We start from the raw sequence: 20,105 nt of genomic DNA, 5'->3' as shown, positions 1-20,105 counted from the left end.
TGTTCTCTATTGCTGATCGGCACAACGTGCCTTGCTGAAAAAGCACACTGTTGTGACAATGACTTTTTTTTTTCTGCGTGTATGTGCGATTATTCGAAATGTGTAATATTTAGACCCGTTTTCCGTGTTTCAATTCTTGTAATGTGAAATTTATGTGAAGATCTGCCTGCAGGGTAACTAAAAGAACAAAAACGTTTTGAAACTGAACTCTTTCTTTATGAGAGCTTTCTAGTGACGTTCTTTTGATTCATTTTAAATAGAATTCCCACAGGATGCAGAAATTGTCACAACATATTCAATAAATAGCAAATATTAGCAGAAATAGAAAAGTACTGTAAACGTGATTCCCTTAATGTTTTTTATCTGTTTGTTGTCTGTTTGCTAAATTCTGGAGTAGTGTTTAATATTACTTGACTTTTTTATTTCCCAAAAAATGGGTTATATTTGAGAAAATTCTTGATAATACCATGCATAGTTACCGCGTTTACTCTCTTAATAGTCAAATTTTGAAGCAGATGAAATGTGAAATGCGCTATTCGTTCCCAAAATATGAAAAGCTACATTTGATGCTAACTTAAAACTAAAATTAGCTCACTGAATAAGTCGATTACATGCATTCGATATAATTATTAGTGCGTTTTATTCTATTTCACCAATCATAATGTCGTCAGTTATTTTTTTAAATTTTTCAATGTTACACTTTCTTCAGAAATACCATTGGCACTTGATTTGTGCGTATGCAATTTCTTTCCAATCCACATTTTCTTTCCTTTAAAATGTGCTGCAACTTTTTCTCTTCTCTGTTTCCAAAATTTGTCTTTATCTAAGAAATTACTATATCCATTTATACCTAATACACTACTATTATATTCAGTTACATACTATTATTATTCAGTTCCATATTTTCACTTTTCTGTTTAAAACAGCTATATTTTTTCATTACCTCGCCTGTCTTCATCTGACAGATACCTAAAAATAGTATCGTTTGATCGTTTTGAGATATCGTTTAAGATTACATTTATAATAAAACAGTACAAAAGAGAGAATAAAACACAATCGCTTTCTCTACTTGCGCTTGACCAAAACATGCAACTCAGTAGATGGCTGCCATTTTATGTCATCGATAAACTAATCGCACTGGCCGACAAACTGATTAATCGATAGGAATTATGAGCTAGATTTGAGTAAAAGAACAGGGGAGTGATCGAATTTTTTTTGTACTCTGAAATTGAGGTTAGACAGTAAAAGAAGAAGAATGATTGCTGTAATTTTACAGAAGCGTGTGCTAGTAAAGATTCAATGACACACCCCTCTTGTAAGCTGCGAAATTACGAAAGAAATGTATGTGAATAAGTGGTGCATTATAATAAAGAGAAAAGCGTTTATTTCAGACTTTAAACTTCTAAAATACAACGCTTAATTTGGCATAAATTTAAATCCTGAAAAGCTAAAGATAGTTTGGGAGTGTACCGTAACACTTCTTTTGCAAGAAATGGAAATGCTCTGGTAAAATATGCAAATATCGGAAGATGTTACTTTAATAATGTAATAAACGTAACCAAGTTAAAAACATACTTTTCATTGCATTATTCAACGGAATAAACTTTTCAAGAAATAAGTAACAGTTATAGAAAAGGTTTTATCTACTTTAAATTACAAATTGCGATACCTTAGTTATGTGTAAAACTAAACACGAAGCTTGTAAAATTAGTAATTTCAATCTCACTGATAGAAGAAATCAGAGCTATTCAAAAATTAATTGTATAATCTTTTTTAAGTCATAACTATGTCAGAGATTTTTCTATCATTTTTTTGTGCCTTTTTTAACCATTCTCATTAGTAAACTAGTACGTAAGACAAACGAAAATTTCTGAGCATGCTTTTGGGATGGAAAGAACTGTCATATTAACAACGGAAAAAAATCTTAAAGGTAATGAATATAGCATTGTTACAGATCCAAAATTATACATGGAAAAGACTCAATCATTTATTTTTCAGATTTTTGATACAAGGAAGTTTCCTTACCTCTGAATTAATCTTTCTCCAGCTCTTTCGGCAGTCCTACAGAATTTTCTAAATGGGCTCCACTACTAAGCAAAATAAATAAATTATGTTCTAAAATGAATTTTTTTTAACGTGTAAGTCTTATTTCTTTATAATTTCTAAATTTTAATATGAAATAATTTAAATATTTTTTCCTGGAACGCGTAATATTGAATTCTGATGTCTTTTTAACACTGACAAGTGTTAACATCAATTGGGAGTTTAATCCTTATCAGCGTTAGGTAAACTATTAAGCATGAATCACGCAAATGCTTTTAAAGTATTTTTTATCATTGTTAGAGAAATAGCATTATTTTTAAGTTAACGCTCTCTTTTTCTAATTTTATGTAATAGAATTCAGTCTGAAGATTTAATTTATACGGTCTCGCATGTTCTACATTTACCAATTTTGCTGATTTCGTGATAATTTTTTACAACTTGTTTTTACTGAAACAATTACATACATTATAAAGTTACCGTTATCTAAACTCTAGTCAATATTTATCTAGAATAAGCTTTGTGGTCGTTTGCTCTGAAATAACTCGGTAAAACCAATATTTGCTTGGGATGAGCGTTACCATCGCTTAGCCAGAAATAGCTTAGTGGGTTCATTGATTTTTATTCAGGTGACATTTGAATGTATTTAGATTTCGGTCGATTTTAGCTTAAGCGTTAACAACAAGAGGTATATTCGTCGTTATTTTTCACCCTACACTTTGTATATTAATAAATTAGGAAAAAGTGATTTGCACAAAATTCAATTTCTATCTGATTTTTCATTTTTCTAAAAATTCAATCAATGTCTTTTCTATTTCTATATTGCATTAATTTCACCAACGTTTTTGCTTTATTGGTAATTCTTTCTTTTCTTGAAGCCATACTAGATAACGTATGTAGAAATAGCGCACAAGTGCAAAACTATACTTCTTTTGCTCCACAGTCCTACCAAAAATTAAGAAAAGTAGAAATTTTCACTCTGTCCACAAATGAGTTTGCTATGTCTTGACAGGTGGTCCAGTCATCTTACCATCTTTTCCTTCTCATTGGTCTCTGTCTTAGATTGCCTTGAAACTTCCTAATACTGTTTTCTTCTCCTCCCTCCTACTGAGAATTGCAGCAAGAATAACTGAATTCTGAGTTCTGTGAATGGGAAACATCCTTTTAATTGCACCACATCTTGCTTTTCTCAATGTATTGTTCCCCTTTTCCCTACTGAAAAGTACTCTTTAAAAGCTAGGGATTAATTTTTCATTATATTTTCCCCCCTTGTCACAAACTTTCTTTCACTGAGCACAACTTGCCTTTGAAACCTCGAAAGATTACTAACAACCAGTATTATATTTTTATATTTCTCTATTTGTTTCTTATTTATGAAACTTTTTTCCGTAACTCGTAAAGAAAGTAAATATATTAGAGTCTCTATTCAAAGTGACCGAGACTGGCAGAGTTATCCCTTAAATAGGGGAGTCCCTTAAATAGGGGTGCCCCTTAAATAGGGATGTCCCTTACGGGGGGACTACTGTATGTGAAACTATATAAATTGCATTTTAATGAAAATTCTACATTAAATGTGATAACTATGCAGTATAAACAACACTAAAAAGAAGAGGTAACAGGAATATAAATTTAGAAAATTGTATGGTATGATGTACGAAGAATTTTGAATTTAAGATTTTCTAACTAAATCTTTAATTAAATCATGCAATGAGGTTTCCGTGTATATGTGATTAGCCTTTAAAGATATATATATTTTAACGTATGTAACTATTTATATTCGTATATGCGACCATACATATGCGTTACCGAAGACAAAAAATCATGTTATTTCCTGCATTAATTCACTTCTGTTAGTTTCATTTTTAATGATTTAAAATCGGTTGCTAAAAAATCATTTTTCTAAATATATTTATCAGTTTCCATCTAAACCTCGCATCTTTCATTATGCTTGAAAATTTTAATGATAAAAATCCTTCTTTTTAAAAAAGTATTAAAGTTCAGCCAAAGTATGATATTATCTTTGTTAGCTCAACTTCAGGATGTAACACTTTCCTCTAGATGTTTCACCTAAATGCAGGAAAAAGGAATATACATATAAGACAAAAGCATTCATGGTAAAACTAAGACTGATTTACTGTTTGGTTGACGATGTAAAAAAATGGCATTATTTCTTAATTTGGAATCATAAAAAAGATGATGCAAGAATTCTGATCACTTCCATTTATCTTTTTCATAGATCAAAGTGAATTTATTTCTAGTGCAAAATATTTCTTAAGCTAAATTGATGTTTAAAATTATCTTTACAAGCACAAAAATTCCTGATTTACAAATACTGTTCAATAAAATTACATGGAATTTATTTAAACTAAAAAACGCATGAATGTAAATTGTAACATAATTTGCACATCATATGCATAAATAAAACCCATCATAACGCGTGGAAAAGAAACTGAAAAATTGATTAAGAATGCATGCAGAGCAAGGCTATATATCCTAAAATACACTGGTGTGCAAAAATTAAGGACGAAGTCGAAAAATTAGCATATCAGCTGAACGAAGAGGCAGAGCGGACAGAAAGACCAATCAGGACATTAAGTAAGGTGATGTACGGTAGCACATGCGCAGATATGCAGGTAGACGTAATGGGGGAGTTTCTGAGTAGTATAAAGCATGTTGTCGGTGTAAGATCAGTATTTCTGGCAAAGAGATTGCACGCCGTATAGCAGTTAAAATCACACCGAGTTGCTGCCTCAGCGAGAAATGGCGAATAATCAATCTGTTAGACGACATCTGGATGCTTTTACCCGAGGTCGAATCATTGGGAAGTTGGAGGAAGGCCGCAGTGTGACAAGTGTGGCTGCAGAGTTCGGAATTGCTCACAGCATCGTTTCACGACTTTGGAGACAATTTCAAACTACAGGAACAGCTATCCGAGGGTTAAGTAGTGGTCGTCCACGAGGGACCACACCCGCAGATGACCGGTATATTGCCTTACAGGCCAGAAGAAACAGGCGGCAGACAGCGGGAGAAATCGCTAGACACACGACACAGGCGACTGGACGACCGATATCGCGTTTTACCGTGGCCAGGAGACTGCACGGTTGTGGCCTGTTTGCACGACGCCCTGTACGGTGTGTACCTCTAACGCCTGCCCATCGGAGAAGGCGTTCTCTGTGGTGCCGGGAACACCGGAATCGGAGAGACAATGAATGGGGACGAGTACTCTTTACAGATGAGAGCAGATTCAGTCTGAGTAGAGATTCTCATCGCATACTCATCTGGAGAGAACGGAGAAGCCGCAATCATCCCTCGAACATCATTGAAAGGGACAGGTATGGAGGTGGCAGTGTTCTCGTTTGGGGAGGCATCATGCTTGGTAGTCGTACAGACCTTCACATCTTCGACGCAGGTTCAGTCAACGGGACACGTTATTGTAACGAGATTCTTCTTCCCTATGTGCGTCTTTTTAGAGGCGCTATGGGTCCGCAGTTCCTTCTCATGGAAGACAATGCACCATGTCATCGCACAGTAGCTGCCGAACAGCTCTTAGAGAGTGAGGATATTGAACGTATGGATTGGCCGGCACGATCTCCGGATCTCAATCCCATCTACCATGTATGGGATTTTCTAGGCAGAAGCTTGGCAGCTCGTACCTTACCACCAGTAACGATTCCGGAGCTTCGATTGGCGCTGTAAGACGAATGGGCAGCAATGCCTCAACAACTCATTGACACCCTCATTCTCAGCATGGGCAGATGCTGTGAAACCTGCCTAGCAGTCAGGGGAGATCATATCCCCTATTAAAGACCGGATGTTTCTTGCTGGACACCCATCACAGGGATGTTTCGGACTTCAGTCGCATTGCGCTCCATGCTACTTTTTCAATAAAGCTTCTTTTTATCCCTCTGATTTCTCTTTTAGTAAGTGTTGCTTACATTACTCATGTCCTTACGTATTCGGGATCTTACGGTATTAAATGTGTTGATTTGGAAAGCTTTTGTACAAAGTTATATTGAAAAAACCGTCTCATCCTTAATTTTTGCACATCAGTGTAAACTAATTTGAGATTATAAATGACAAAACGTTTTAATAGAAAATTAATTTGTCATAATAAATGCAAAATTCTGATACTGATATAGACCGCGTTTTCATTTTATTCGAAAACAAATACTGTAGCACGATTTGATATTCTCAGTACAGTTGTTGAATGAGTTTGAAATACTTCAAATACATTAATCTATCAATAAGGTCGTAAAGGAGTTTAGATATCTAGAAGGATACCGCCTTGTTATACCTCTTCTAAGGGTATCCCATAAATTCACTGTCTATTTCAGATTAGTAGATTTGGCTAGTCATCTTTTTTCCATCATTTATTTTCAAGAAATCTAGCAAACAATATTCCTCAATAAGAACGCGCACTATTATCCATAAAAGAAAAGTCAGATCCCCACTGAAAAAAATCCACTTCGAAAAAAATCTTACATAGCATTTTAAGATTTCAGCTCGATATCTATGGCAGGACAGTGAGGTTTATTTTTACTAAATAACCAGTTATTTTATATTCTGAACCTGTATTGTTACTTTTCTCTTTCCGTTTTCCTGCCAGAATGCATATTAGCTCGCGTGTACGTAAGTGGGAGTTTGAGATTGTTTAGACAGAACTGCTGAAGGCCAAGTTACGAGTTGTTATTCTAACATAAGCTTAACTGCTTAGGCGTTGCTTTATTTCTGTCGATAGTGCTGCCACACCGGTGTAGGTTTAAGGGCCAACTTGCGTGTTTTAATATCTCTGCGTAGATTTAAGCTAATACATACTTAGATTTAGTTTTAACTTAAAATTCAGTTCTTGAGTACACGCAATAAATGCTGGCTGATTTGTAAGCACTAGGTGCGCTTTCTGTTCAAATTAGTACTTAGTTTTAAATAAAAGTATCTTTTACACCTTTCTTAAATTTCAATTTCATATTAGCCATAGCGATAAGTCGCTTACACGTCTGTTTGAGGATCCGACAAAAGTTACATTTAGTTGCAGGCATATTCTCTACAAGACATATAAGGTAATTCTCCCGCCTTCCCAGAGTGCCTTCGTGGTGTAGTGGTTCTGCACGCTGGGCCGATATTCCAGAGGTCCGTGGTTCGATTCCCGGCGAAAGCATTTGCTAATTTTTCATCTTGCCTGCTTCCAAAAAAATACCAAATGTCTCTACACTGGCGCCCGAACTCAAAAGGGTGTTGGATGATGATTCTCCACACCCAGGATTTGGCGATTGGTTTCCCTAAAATAAACCCAGTGGCCCTTTAAATGGGGGAGTATATAAGGTAATTCTCCCGCCTTCCTAGCGTGCCTTTGTGGTGTAGTGGTTCTGCATGCTGGACCGCTATTCCAGAGGTCCGTGGTTCGATTCCCAGCAAAGGTGATTGCTCATTTTTCATCTTGCCTGCTTCCAAAAAATACCTAATGTCTCTACAGACATACATCCACTGTGGAACAAGTGCATTGGAGGTACGTTCAAAGATTGTTATGCTTCTCCATACCATAACATATGCGTTCCCTTGAAGGTTATATTCCATGACATTAACGAGATTGCGTTGTGTTGTTGGCTCTCTACAGATGTATCTAGAATCAAAAATTAAATTGGATTTATTTTTTTATTGCGTGTTCCATGTTTAGGCACTGCAAGGAAAGGGCTTTTAAAGTATAAATTCACGTTACGCATAGGAGAAAAGAGAAAAACACCCATGCAGCCAGTCCGTTTCCTGGGACCTGAACCTCGAACCGAACTAAAAGTCTTGAGCGGCTTTCGCCACTCGGCCGCTGGTGAGCATTAATTCAATTTTCACTCATGACTGAAAACTACGCAGTCCCTCTGCTGTAGCCTCGAATTCTGATGTTACTTTTTTTTTTTAATTTAGTAGGATATCCTTTTGTTGTGATGTCATTGTACATAAACTATTGGCATTTTTGTATAAAATCTCTTCTCAGCAAGCTTTATTTACACGTCTTTCTTAAATAAAAAATTTCAGTGTTGTCTGCAAAAGCAGCGATTAGCACAGAACTTCGGAAGGTTGAATCATATTTACAACGTTCCTGTCTAAGTTGTCAAAACTCTCTCTCAACTTAGATTTTCACTCGTTGTTAAAATAACAAAATTTGCATATCTAGTGAAGTAAACGAAAACGCAGAAGCGCAGAAAAGATTCAGCATGAGAAATAATATGCTAATTAAAATAAGCCTTACACAGCTAATTCTCGGTTTAATTACCTAAATTTTAGTGGGTACGAGGCAATTTATGAAGCATCGAAAACAAAGCAATCTTCCATGGTAATGAGAAAGAAACTAAAAAAGTGTTGTATGATGAGCTTTCACGTCGTTATTTTTAATTAACTATTGGAAAAATTCCTTGAATAAACCTTATTTTGGGTCCGCATTTCGTAATCCCTCGATGCTTTTGTAGAGAAAAGAATGTAGTTTTAAATACGCATTCTTAATTCTAATATATTCTTACCTTGCAGATTAATTAAGGGGTTTAGAACGGGCTACGATCAATTTAGAATATTTAAGTGATTAAATGATCGAACAATAAATAAGCTTTTAGAGAAATGCAGTCTTGTAATTTTTTTAAAATTAGACTCGCTGTTTGTTAAAAAACTGTTCAAAAATTGTAACATTCTACATCATTTACTGTGTAATTTACTTGTACGGAAAGTATACGCATTTTGAATTTACTGTTCTATGTACGAGAGCTGCTAATATGCTACGGACGAAAAGGTGGCATTTTGCATCGATTAAAATAATTTCGAGTAAATTAATGCAGTCATCGTCTTTTAAGATACTAAGGAGAAATGCTTATGTTGCTACCAAAAATAATTTAGGTAACAGATTAAAGATTAAAAAAAAGTGTTTAAGACTTTTAAAGCAATAAGTAGCAATAATTAATTTAGCTGATGTTATCTTATTTCAATTTGATTAATAAAAGGAATTTTCTTTGAGAGCTTTACAGATTTAAATTTGTGTTTTGAGTACCCTACAGCAATAAGTAAATAGAACTGGGGGCAAGACGGAGTTTTTTCCCCCAAACACAACTCCCAGCATATGAAGCCAATCTTTAAACTCCTCTCCTAATGTCAACAGCCTTGTGAATACTTAAGAAACTTAGTTTATTTGCACTAAGTAAAGAATGCGCGTTTTCTTCTTATATGAACCCTTTGAGCGCCATAGCCGGCTTTATCAGGTCATGAGATTTTTTTATTACTTTGTATATATTAGCGTAGAATTAAATATATTTTGATTTCTAACTTTCTTTAGAAAAACATAACTGTCACCTTGATAAATGTAAGTTCATGAAAATAAGTAATTATACAAATTTAGTGAATAAATGCTGTTTAAGTACAGGAATTCATGATCAATACTAAAGCTAGTTTTTTGGTACTTTAGACAACACTCATGAGCAAAAATATATATATGATGTCAAGTTGCTTGTGATTTAAAAAAAAAAATGTGTGAAATGCAGAAATTATTAATTCTCAGTAGAGTCAATTAGGTAGTCAATAGTATTGATATTTTTCATTGACATGTTTGAGAAATCCTTTGCGATATTGCATAACTAAAGGAAAATATTAGCTTTTTGATGCTTAAATGCTTATGCAGATATAAATTGTGGCTTTCACGAATGAGCTTAAAACCGAAAATAGTTCGTTCTTTTCAGTTTGTTCCTAATAAAATGCTTCTTTTAATTCTAATAAATGAAAATAAAATAACGTTATTTGGGGTCAGATTTGTAGGTATTTGTCTACTCTTATATTCGTTAACTTGCGATTAAAATCGATGTAATTCAGTTTCTTCGAATAATAGAAATTCATGAAATGAAGTATAAACCAGTATAAAAGCTGTATATAGCAGAAAAGCTCAGTTTAAAACTTTGTAACTATCTTCATGGATTATGAAGAATAAGTGATGGTTGAATCCATTGTACAGCATTTAGTTCTTAACAACTTCTTTAGAAAGCTGTGAAAATAAATGGTTTACAATATTTCGTTGTAAATAGTTATAAAATTTTTAAGTTTCAAAGACCTTCATGCTTTCATCGTAGTTCAGGAACTTTTTACGAACAATAATATAAATTATCATCTAATTACGGCCATTAGTTATTTGTTTTCTTCATCAATAATGATACAAAACTATAAACATTGCTACTTACAAAACTATAAAAAAACTATAAACATTAAACTTAAACAAACTTATAAAATATGCACGATGCAAGATAAACATGAAGGAAGAAAAACTGATATTATTTATCTTATTTGCTCTGGAATGATCCGATTTACATAGTTTCTTAAATTAATTCTAACATACACGTTTTTGGAGCTTAGATATTCATATTTTCTTCTCAGTAAACCTGAAACAAAGGTTTCAGTTGACACCAAAACCAAAAGGATGCTATGCTTTCAAAGAAGGAATAATTTTCCTACAAAACTTCCCAAAAATAACTGTGTTTTTACATTACATCGGATAAAAACGCCGGAAGATCTCATTTAGTTAGTCAATGGAATTTAAGAAATGAGATTTAGATCAACCTGTAATGTATTTTCTTCCTCCTTTCCGCGTGCCCTTGTTGTGGAATTGGAAGCACATCTGGCTAACGTAGGGAGGACCGGAGTTCAAATCCCGTCCAGAGCATCTGATTTTTCTCGTTTTCTGCTTCTAAGCCGAATGACTCGACAAGTGACGCCCGAGCTATAGTACGATGGTCAACAATTCGTCACCACCAGGATCTAGTGATTAGGTCCCCTCCTTTCCTGTCCTCCTTTGAGTGAGGCAGAATGTAAGGAATTTTCTCCATCCTTAACACGAGCCTTCGCGATGTAATTGGAAATACATCCGGCAAACACTAAGAGCTCCATAATTGGAATCCCGGCGAGGGTATTGCTGACTTTTCTTGTTTCCTGCTCCAATAAATATCTAAACGCTCTATAAATCTATTTCTATTGTTTTATCTATTCAACCTATGTAGAGCATTCCAGATACTTGAAATACTGGCCTGTGACTATTGCATAAGTATTTCTATGTGCATTTCATCTTAAACCTTGAAAATTTTGTCATGTTGTTTTATCATAACATCATTTTAAAAGTTATAAGTTTGTAAGGTATTATTATTTTCTACTTGTTGAAAGTTGAAAATTAACCTAATTAAAGTCTTGCGAAATCATGCTAATGTCTTAATACGCAGAGTGAAAGCGAAATGAGTTTTATATCTATTTTTTAAAAGTTTGCGAAAAATAGTATGCTGCTCTTAAATTTTAAGAAATAAGCTTAAATTATTACAAAACTGTTAAAGTTCTTTATTTTACAGTGGTAAACGCATTCACACTAATATATTTTAAAGTTAAATTTTGCCTTAAAATCTTCGCTTTTTTTTTAATCTAAGGTGAGTTTTTTACTTAATTTATAGCTAATTTTTACCCATCCTGATACATCATATATCTATACTTTTACATGCAGGTAACTGCATTTAAAATTTCAAGTCTGCCTCTCGTTAAATGCAGGTAAACACTGTGGAAACATTTCCGATACTGATACGTTTTCTGCTTATGCTAACTATACGAAATTTGTGTGATATTTTATTAACACATGAACAGCATGTTTACCAAATACGATTTTTAATGTTTTGTTCCCGAAACTAAGAGCTCTTCTTATTTAAGTCAAAAAGTAAGAAACAAACATGCAGAATTTTTTTAACAGAAATACTTTGTTATTTTTAATTTTTTAAATATTTTAGATTAAATTAATAAATTAAAAATTAATAATCAGGCTTAAGAGCTCTTTGTCTAAGGAATGCCTTCTGGGAGGTTATTTTATTTTATTTCTGAAAACTACTTCTATTGGTTTGCTAGAAATATCATTCAAATCATTTTAGGGAAGCAAATTGCTTGTATGCGTTGGGAAAATAGCATTGCAAAGTCTCAAAACATCGCAGAAAGTAGCAGTAATTTTCCAACTAAACACTAATCAAAAGAATCTAAATTAATTGCTTTATTTTTTATGAACAGATGAAATTCCGTTGCTTGCATGTGATAAATACTAAAATAAGGTTTCTTATCTGTTATTGTATACAATATAATAAATATTATACATCTTTATAATGTATGAACTTTACCCTTGATTCACCATCATATTTATTTTCTGCAGTTTTGACGTTGATGATGGTTCTCCACAACCTCGCACATTATTGGACGCTGCTAGTCCATCCGCGGGTCTTCTGGTACAAAGCTTTCCCCAGCGACGGGAATCATTTTTGTACCGTTCGGATCATGACGTCGACACATCACCGAAGGCCTCCAGACATTCTTCACAAGGCAGTGATACGTGAGTATTTATATACTGTTTGACAATTTAAGTACATATTTTATTCATTGTATGGATACACTCCAGTTAGATATTACGTCGTTTCACAAAGGGAACCTATCTGTTTCATGTCAGTAACTTTCGAAATTCATGTCCACAGCTACTGACAAATTATTTTACAGCCATTCTCAAAGCTGACATCGTAAGTAACTTCTTCACTGCTTCTCAAAATTGATTTCGTAAATATTTCGCGAAAAAAATAAATAAATAAAAATAAAAATGAATAAATAAAGTAATCTTGAATCAACTGTTTCAGCTTATACCAATGACATTTTTTGCAGTGAATAAGCTGTACCTCAAATAGTCTTATCAACCTTTTAATAACAATAACTGACTAGAATGCTTGTAAAGTTCTTTCTTTTACAACTAAATTGGACTAAATTATTTAATTCGGGGAAATCCCACAAAGGACAGCTGCCTAAGTTCCTTTCCAATTTTGACCATTAGCATTTTGGAGGATGGAATCCGAGAATAACGAATAACTTTTTCCATAACATTAACTTCTCCAGGTCCTCTTTTTAAACCCACAAATATTGTTATAAAAATTGTGCTCCTATTGCAACTAGTTAAGGTTTATGTGAAAAACTTTGACAGTTGTTATTTATTCTGCGTTTCGCGAATAAAGAACGATTAAAGAAATAAAGAGGTATTAGTTTTGTGTACTAAAATAAGATTAAAGAAAATAAGATTTAAACCAATTAAAAGAATAAACGCTGTCTGATTAATCTGAATATAAATCTGATGTAATTCACGTTTTATTTTATATCAAGAATTTCGACTCATATGGAATGGTGTACTTGGTCGCTGACCTATAAAAACAATCGTTTTTTTATTTGGCCACAAGACTGTAAAGACCTTATCTAAAACACGAAATTTTAATCAAGTTTGTCTTTGTTTCAAAGTTTTCCAATGCAGTTTGAAAATTTATTTAGATTATTAATCACAATTCTATTACGAAAGAATGTTCTGACCGTTTCATTCTTTCCATGATATAAATGTCTTCGTCATTCTTGGATAGTGGACAGTTTCATTTGTCTAAGCTCGAGAATACGCATGGTGATGGTCGAGTTTCTGTTTTTTAAAATGAAGTAATGTGATTTAAATAACCAGGCTTTTGTCCAGGGAATAAACAATTCCATGCCCGAGAGGGTTTTTTGGTTACTTTCAACAGCCACTGAAAGATGTTTGAATTTCTTTTCTGAAAATTATTCTGAAAAAGAAAAAAAAAAGAAAAAAAAAAAAAAAAAAAAAAGGAAACGATTTTCGTTTGAATAAAAGCCTACGTCATACCACTCTTCTTTGAATAGAGTTTTGGTAAACCAATACTTAGATTTTTTTTTACAGGATACACAATCCTATACCTGAAAAGAGCTTCATATTTAGTCCAAGGGTAGACATTTGAATTCTGCACTGAATAACAGATATTTGAATCTTTCTCTTTAAAAGCATTATAAACAAAACAACGAACATTTTTGCACAGATTGAAACGCACATCATGCCACACTGTTAGTCAGTGAGCACTTTAATTTCAACCTGTGAATGTAAATAAGACTTTTATTTATTTATTTTTGTTATAAAGTATAACTAAACTTCCTAAAAAGTTAAAAGCAATCAAAAATTTTGTGAAGAACGTCACTGGATTTCGTTGTGTGTATTTTCTTCGCTGGCTTATTCATTACCTTTGAGTCTAAATAATAAATCAATTTAACTTCATTAATATATTTTTATATCCTTCATATTTTATAACAGACGTAATAATGATCAGAAGTTACGGCAAGCTTGTAGGTCTAAAACTTAAATCTATTTCCAAAGAAAAATTCAACTAACGGAGTTGACTTCAGCAAATATCAGCGAGTTTCTGCTCAGACTGCAATCAACTTACACAAGAACAGATTTAAAACTCAACTTTATTCTGCATCTTCTGATAGGCTACAACTAAAGACAGACTTTATAAACTAAAGGATGTATCTTATTGACTATAAATAATTGGTTACAATTAGATGAAATGATTTGAAATGTACAAGTACCAGAATGATCTCGCTTAAAATAAGACATATAGGGTTTTTTTTTTTTAAATTTTTTATTTATTTTTTTTTTTTATTTTAGCAAATCATTTTTATGATGATCGTGTCTTTGTATGTAGGGTTCCGTGGCTATTGGCAAAATCCATTCTTGCGATAATGGGAGACACTTCTGCACCGATGGCATTATGATCAAAGTAGCCACAGCTTTCCATAGCCCATCCGCTGAGACCCAACTATTGGTGTTCAACGAATGTTACCGCTCAGCTGCCGTTGGGCCTGATTAAAATTAGAAAATTCGTCCTCAGAAATACTTTCTTTACAAACTGTACGCAAAGGGAGCACTGAAGAAATTTTCTCTCAAAGAAGTGCTTCGAAGTTCAGGCAGCTCCATTTGTATTATGTCAGCAATATTAGCACTGAATGGTTTAGAAAATAATTCTAAAGAAGACTTCTAGTTGTAAAAGTTACTGAATCTCTTTGAGTACGATTTAAGTAGGAAGATCCACTGCCATCCTTCAGGATGAGAGCCTTGTCTTCAGGATTTTAATCAGGCCCAACGGCGGCTGAGCGGTAACATTCGCTGAACACCAATAGTTGGGTCTCAGCGGATGGCTATGGAAAGCTGTGGCTACTTTGATCATAATGCCAGCGGTGCAGAAGTATCTCCCATTATCGCAAGAATGGATTTTGTCAATGGCCACGGAACCCTACATACAAAGACACGATAATCATAAAAATGATTTGCTAAAATAATAATAATAAAAAACTATATATCTTATTTTAAGCGAGATCATTCTGGTACTTGTACATTTCAAATCATTTCATCTAATTGTAACCAATTATTTGTAGTCAATAAGATACATCCTTTAGTTTATAAAGTCTGTCTTTAGTTGAAGCCTATCAGAAGATGCAGAATAAAGTTGAGTTTTAAATCTATCCTTGTGTAAGTTGATTGCAGTCTGAGCAGAAACTCGCTGATATTTGTTGAAGTCAACTCCGTTAGTTGAATTTCAGTATACACCGCCGAACAAGTGGGCTCCGTCTGCTTAGGACAACGTCAAGTGTCGATTCCATGCGGGATGGAATTGCAGCATTAAATGGGACGATGGCCTTTTGAAAGGCTACTACCTCTTTACCGCTAGGTCCTCCTGTAATTGCTTTGCTTCTCTGATTCTGCGATCCTCAGCATCACTCCTTTCTCTCAAATCATCATTAAAACTGTAATTTAGCCCGACGCTTTGTTCTTTGTGTAGTAAATAACTTTGCTGTCCTTGCTGTTGTAACAGCTAAAATAAAGTAAAATAAAAAATTCTTATAATGAACATCACTCGGAAAAAACTTTTGTGCAACTGAATTTAACCAGCGGTTGAGCGGTGAGGTCGTTGAATACTAATAGTTCGACGTGGGTTTGATTCCAGGCAAACTGGCTGGATGCAAGGGCGTTTCAGTAGTTTTCCTTAAGTGTAACATGGATACGAGCCTGTTTCCCTTAGAAAACCCTTCATGAAGGCATCCTTCTCTTAGGCAGATTAGTCGTTGTGTACTTTGCCGTAATCAAATTAACAAACAATTGAAAACGAATCAACGTGTACATCCGTTAAGAGAAGTAGAAAGAAAATAATGGAAAATGTATCTGCTGATTATCATAATACAGATATAGTGAGATATCGTACATGCTTTAGAGAAATTAATATTGAAATATTAATTAAGAATGAAGAACATACATATTCTGGCATTTGTAAACTTTTCTTTCCTTTCTTAATCTCATTCTGAAGTTTAAAGAGATAGTTTGAAATTACTTTTGAAATGGTTAAACCAAATCCCTTTCCTAAAATGAAATTTGAAGTTACTTTTTCTACTAAACCTGCAAATAAATTTAAAATAACTGTTGCAAATAATAAAATTCCTTTTGTAGCTAAATGACAAAGAGAAAAAAGTTTCTAGACACCTAAATTTTTTCTATTACTGAAAGTGATTTTCATAACTGAAAAATGACTTTCTTTATTAAATAAAGCCTTTTCATCGAGGTTATAACTAAATTAATACACAGAATCGATCGTTTCTAATTTTACTTTTTATCTTCCTTTTCCTTGTCTTTTTACTTCACAGTTTTTCTATTCCAAAACTTTTACAAGTTCATAACTCAGAGTGTGAACAAATGGAGAAAATTTAATAGATATTTTTAATCTGTCTCGAAGCAGCAGATTTATTTTTAAAATATGGTATTTTAATAGAGATGCACGCTTTTAATAGAGATACGAGATTTTAATAGAGACACAAGCTACTTTAAATACAAGCTGCACAACTGCCCATATTTTATTCCTTCTGGCCTCCTGTTAGGGAAGATACAAGAAGTTATAACTCAAACCTTTCTCCACTTTTACTCTTCAATAAACTTTTCATCAAGAAGCGAATAGTTAAACTATATGTTGAAAATGAGTTAATTGATTTTCAAGTTTTACGCCTCAAAGTTTGCGCTTGACTACAATAGCTTTAATGTGACTAAACAAGTAGTGTACTAGTTGATCTTTGAATTGCAGCCGTATATTTAGGTCATTCATGACCAAAGAGATGTCGGTCGAAATGGGAACTTCTGCCATCACTTTGGATTGTTTGTTTGTTTGTTTTCGTAACCATGAAGTCATTTAGATGGTACCATGGTACCTCAGAGATAGCTAAGGCGGTACAGACCGCCTTAGCAATCTCTGAGGCAATTTGCTTCATATATATCTTTTTGGGGGCAATCCCTAATTTTCTGCACTGCAGCCAAGATGGGGGGGGGCAGGAGAAATTGTGGTCTGGTCCATTCCGATTCCAGGGCAGTTTCTGCAGACAGTGTAGGTTCTTGTTTTGCCTGACAAGATTTTCATCCCTCTGAAATTAACAGTCTTGCCAATGTTTTGTAAGTAATTATGTTGGCGTTGAGTTCGCATAGCTGAAATTTCCATATTTCGGTGCTTAAGTCAAAAGCTCTTTTAACGCTGAGCCCAAAACTCGTATCACTTTAACAAACCACATCGCTGAGATAAAATTTTGTGAACAGGTAATGCTGATGATATTCGCAACAATTTTTGCTACATTCACAAATCCGCACTGGTGTTCATAATTAAGAGAATTTTCATATTTTGGTCCATCATCTTCAGAATTATGGATGGATTTTAATGAAATTTGGTAAGGATGTAGGTGGATGAAATTGGCTTTGGAATTAGGTTAAATGAAAATCTCGTGTTGATGATTCATGAAATCTGGTACGGAAATATTGAATAGTTTGATATTTGTTAAGCATGCTAAATATGTTATTCTTCCTGTTGAATGCCTTGGTATTAAATCAAAATACTTCACAATACTGAAACTTCTTTTAATTTCAGTCTTTAATGGCTATCTCTGTTCTTAAAATGTCTTTACAACATAATTACCTGAAGACACTAAAATTACGTTAAATATCAATACATAATTCTTTCTAATACTAGAAATTGTTTAACGCCTATATACACCACTGAGTGCTATTCGTAGGGCGGCATAATGCAAATATATCTAGATTATCACACTTGGTTTTATGTGATCACTATTTTCATTAAACCAGTTTATGAAAAATGTATGTCAATTGATATTTCTCTGTTCTACTCTTGCATTTTGAGGAGAGGGGTTGCAATTTTGTATTTTCCTTCTACAGAATAACAAGCAGTGGCATATTTTCAAAATTACGAGGTTGTTTATACTGTGGCGCATATTTAGCTAATTGAAAGATTTTGAGGTTCGGCAAAGTGGCTCATTAAAAAGCATCGCGCAACCGTGTGGTACTATTTAAATAAGTATGTAAGATAATTTTTCTTGATCTTAATTCACAAAGAAGATTACTACTTTGCTGCTCTTTTAAATGGCTGTGATGTTTTTACTAATCCCTTCCCATCTATGAGACCTGTGAGTTCCTGATATCCACATTTGACAGATATTCTTTGACGTGAAGAATGTACTGCACACTCATTCCGAAGTAACCAAAAAATATATTTACAATTTATTTTACACAATATATATATAATCAACTTTTGAGAGTTACAAGGAACATTTCCGCTATTTAACATGAGGCCCGCGTTTCTGTTTTTATACAACGCGCACAAGAAAATGCCGTGAATGTTTCCACTACATTTTAGTTCCCAAAAGAAAAGTGCTCCTCTCCTCACCACGTGCAGCCCGCACGCCCCTCGAACGATTCCACCACAAAAATATTCACGCGGGTTTACCACAGGGGGCGGTAATTTCCCCGCTTCTCTATAATTTATATATTAATGATTTTCCTAGTATTGAAAATATTCTCACTGTGTGCTATGCCGACGACACAGCACTTTTATGTCGCTCACTTAATCCATATCATGCAAGAATTAAACTACAGAATGCCATTGATTAGATTTCACCCTGGTTTAAAAGATGGAAAATAAAAATTAACCCCGAAAAATCAAAAGTAATTTACTTTAAAAAAGGAAATATCCTTCAAGACTTAAAAGAAATTACGATGAACGGACAAATCGTGTCACGTGACCACCAAGTAAAATATTTAGGTGTTTATCTCGACCAGAAGTTAACTTTCAAATTTCATGTTAATTATATCAGAGACAAAGCACAACGTACCTTATTGAGCATTTACCCTTTAATGTGCAAATATTCATCATTAAATTCGTATATCACGTGACAGTCTACTTCCCTATGTGTATTAAGGTATAGGTACTTTCGCCTCAGACGAAAGCACAAAAAATTCTGGGACTTATATACATTATTTTCTATTCCTTACTGTATGATACTGCGTCAAATCTACGATAATGTGTAAAAGAAATTGCGAAAAGATAACTAAAGTTATTAGTTCTATTATTGCTTATCCAACGAAGACTTCATCTGTGGCCGATAGATGGCGCCACGCCTGATCAACTTCTTCAATAGTGAATACTTTGCATTTTTATTATAAGTGCACAGGATTTTTTCCATTTTTATGGAATTGAACGAACTTTTACAGGTCCTTAAGGGAATGATAAACGTGTAGTGGTAAAGCCCTTCGGGTCGAACACCATTTAATGAATGATGATCTCCGATCTCCGATCACCTCTCTCCTTCGGTTGCCAGATTTCCCTCCCTTTTGATCGGGGTGGCTGGCTTTGCCAGACTCTCCGACAGGCTAGGTCAGGAGCTTTTTAAAATTGATCCTGTAAATAGCAAGGGCATTAGGGAATTTTTTGACACACAGACGGGAAGGTGGTTAATACCGCTGACTGCCGTACCGAAAGACCCGCGTTCGAATCCCGGAGAAGGCGTGGATGCTCGTAAATATGTAATGTTTGTGCGGCGGGGGTGAACTTAAAATTATACCGCGAACCGAAAGTCCTCTCGAGAAGCTGTGGTAGGGTATGAGGGGTGGGAGACCCTCGAACCGCCTCCCGGGGTCCTCTCCTTCAAATCGGGACTGAACCGAGCAAGGAAAGACTGTCACCAGCATGATGCTCAAAGGTCTTGATAACGACGGACACCATCTTGTAATCCTTGGCACAATAAAATTTGTGGGCTTGTTCTGATTAGGTCAGACAAGTGAGATTAGTTACAACAATTCACAGCAGGGAATATTTTGCGTAAATTCTTTGTTTCCACCGCCGGGA

The 20,105-nt window shown here is 34.3% G+C and overlaps 1 protein-coding gene across 8 annotated transcripts in view; it reads left to right on the top strand.

Moving 5' to 3' along the window:
• LOC118198261 (3',5'-cyclic-AMP phosphodiesterase 4C-like) overlaps positions 1-20,105 on the top strand; it is a 539,317-nt gene that overhangs the window by 442,189 nt on the left and 77,023 nt on the right. For all 8 annotated transcript variants that reach the window (XM_085809228.1, XM_085809230.1, XM_085809226.1 and 5 more), the window contains one exon: positions 12,227-12,403. In XM_085809228.1, the coding sequence (XP_085665354.1) occupies positions 12,227-12,403 (177 nt within the window). The remainder of the gene's footprint in view (positions 1-12,226; positions 12,404-20,105) is intronic.

This window comes from Stegodyphus dumicola, chromosome X2, assembly GCF_044657685.1.
Source record: "Stegodyphus dumicola isolate Sdum_Otavi_A_Nest chromosome X2, ASM4465768v1".
Taxonomy (NCBI): domain Eukaryota; kingdom Metazoa; phylum Arthropoda; class Arachnida; order Araneae; family Eresidae; genus Stegodyphus; species Stegodyphus dumicola.
Note: the sequence above shows the minus strand (reverse complement) of the source record. Positions and strands in the feature narration are given on the sequence as shown.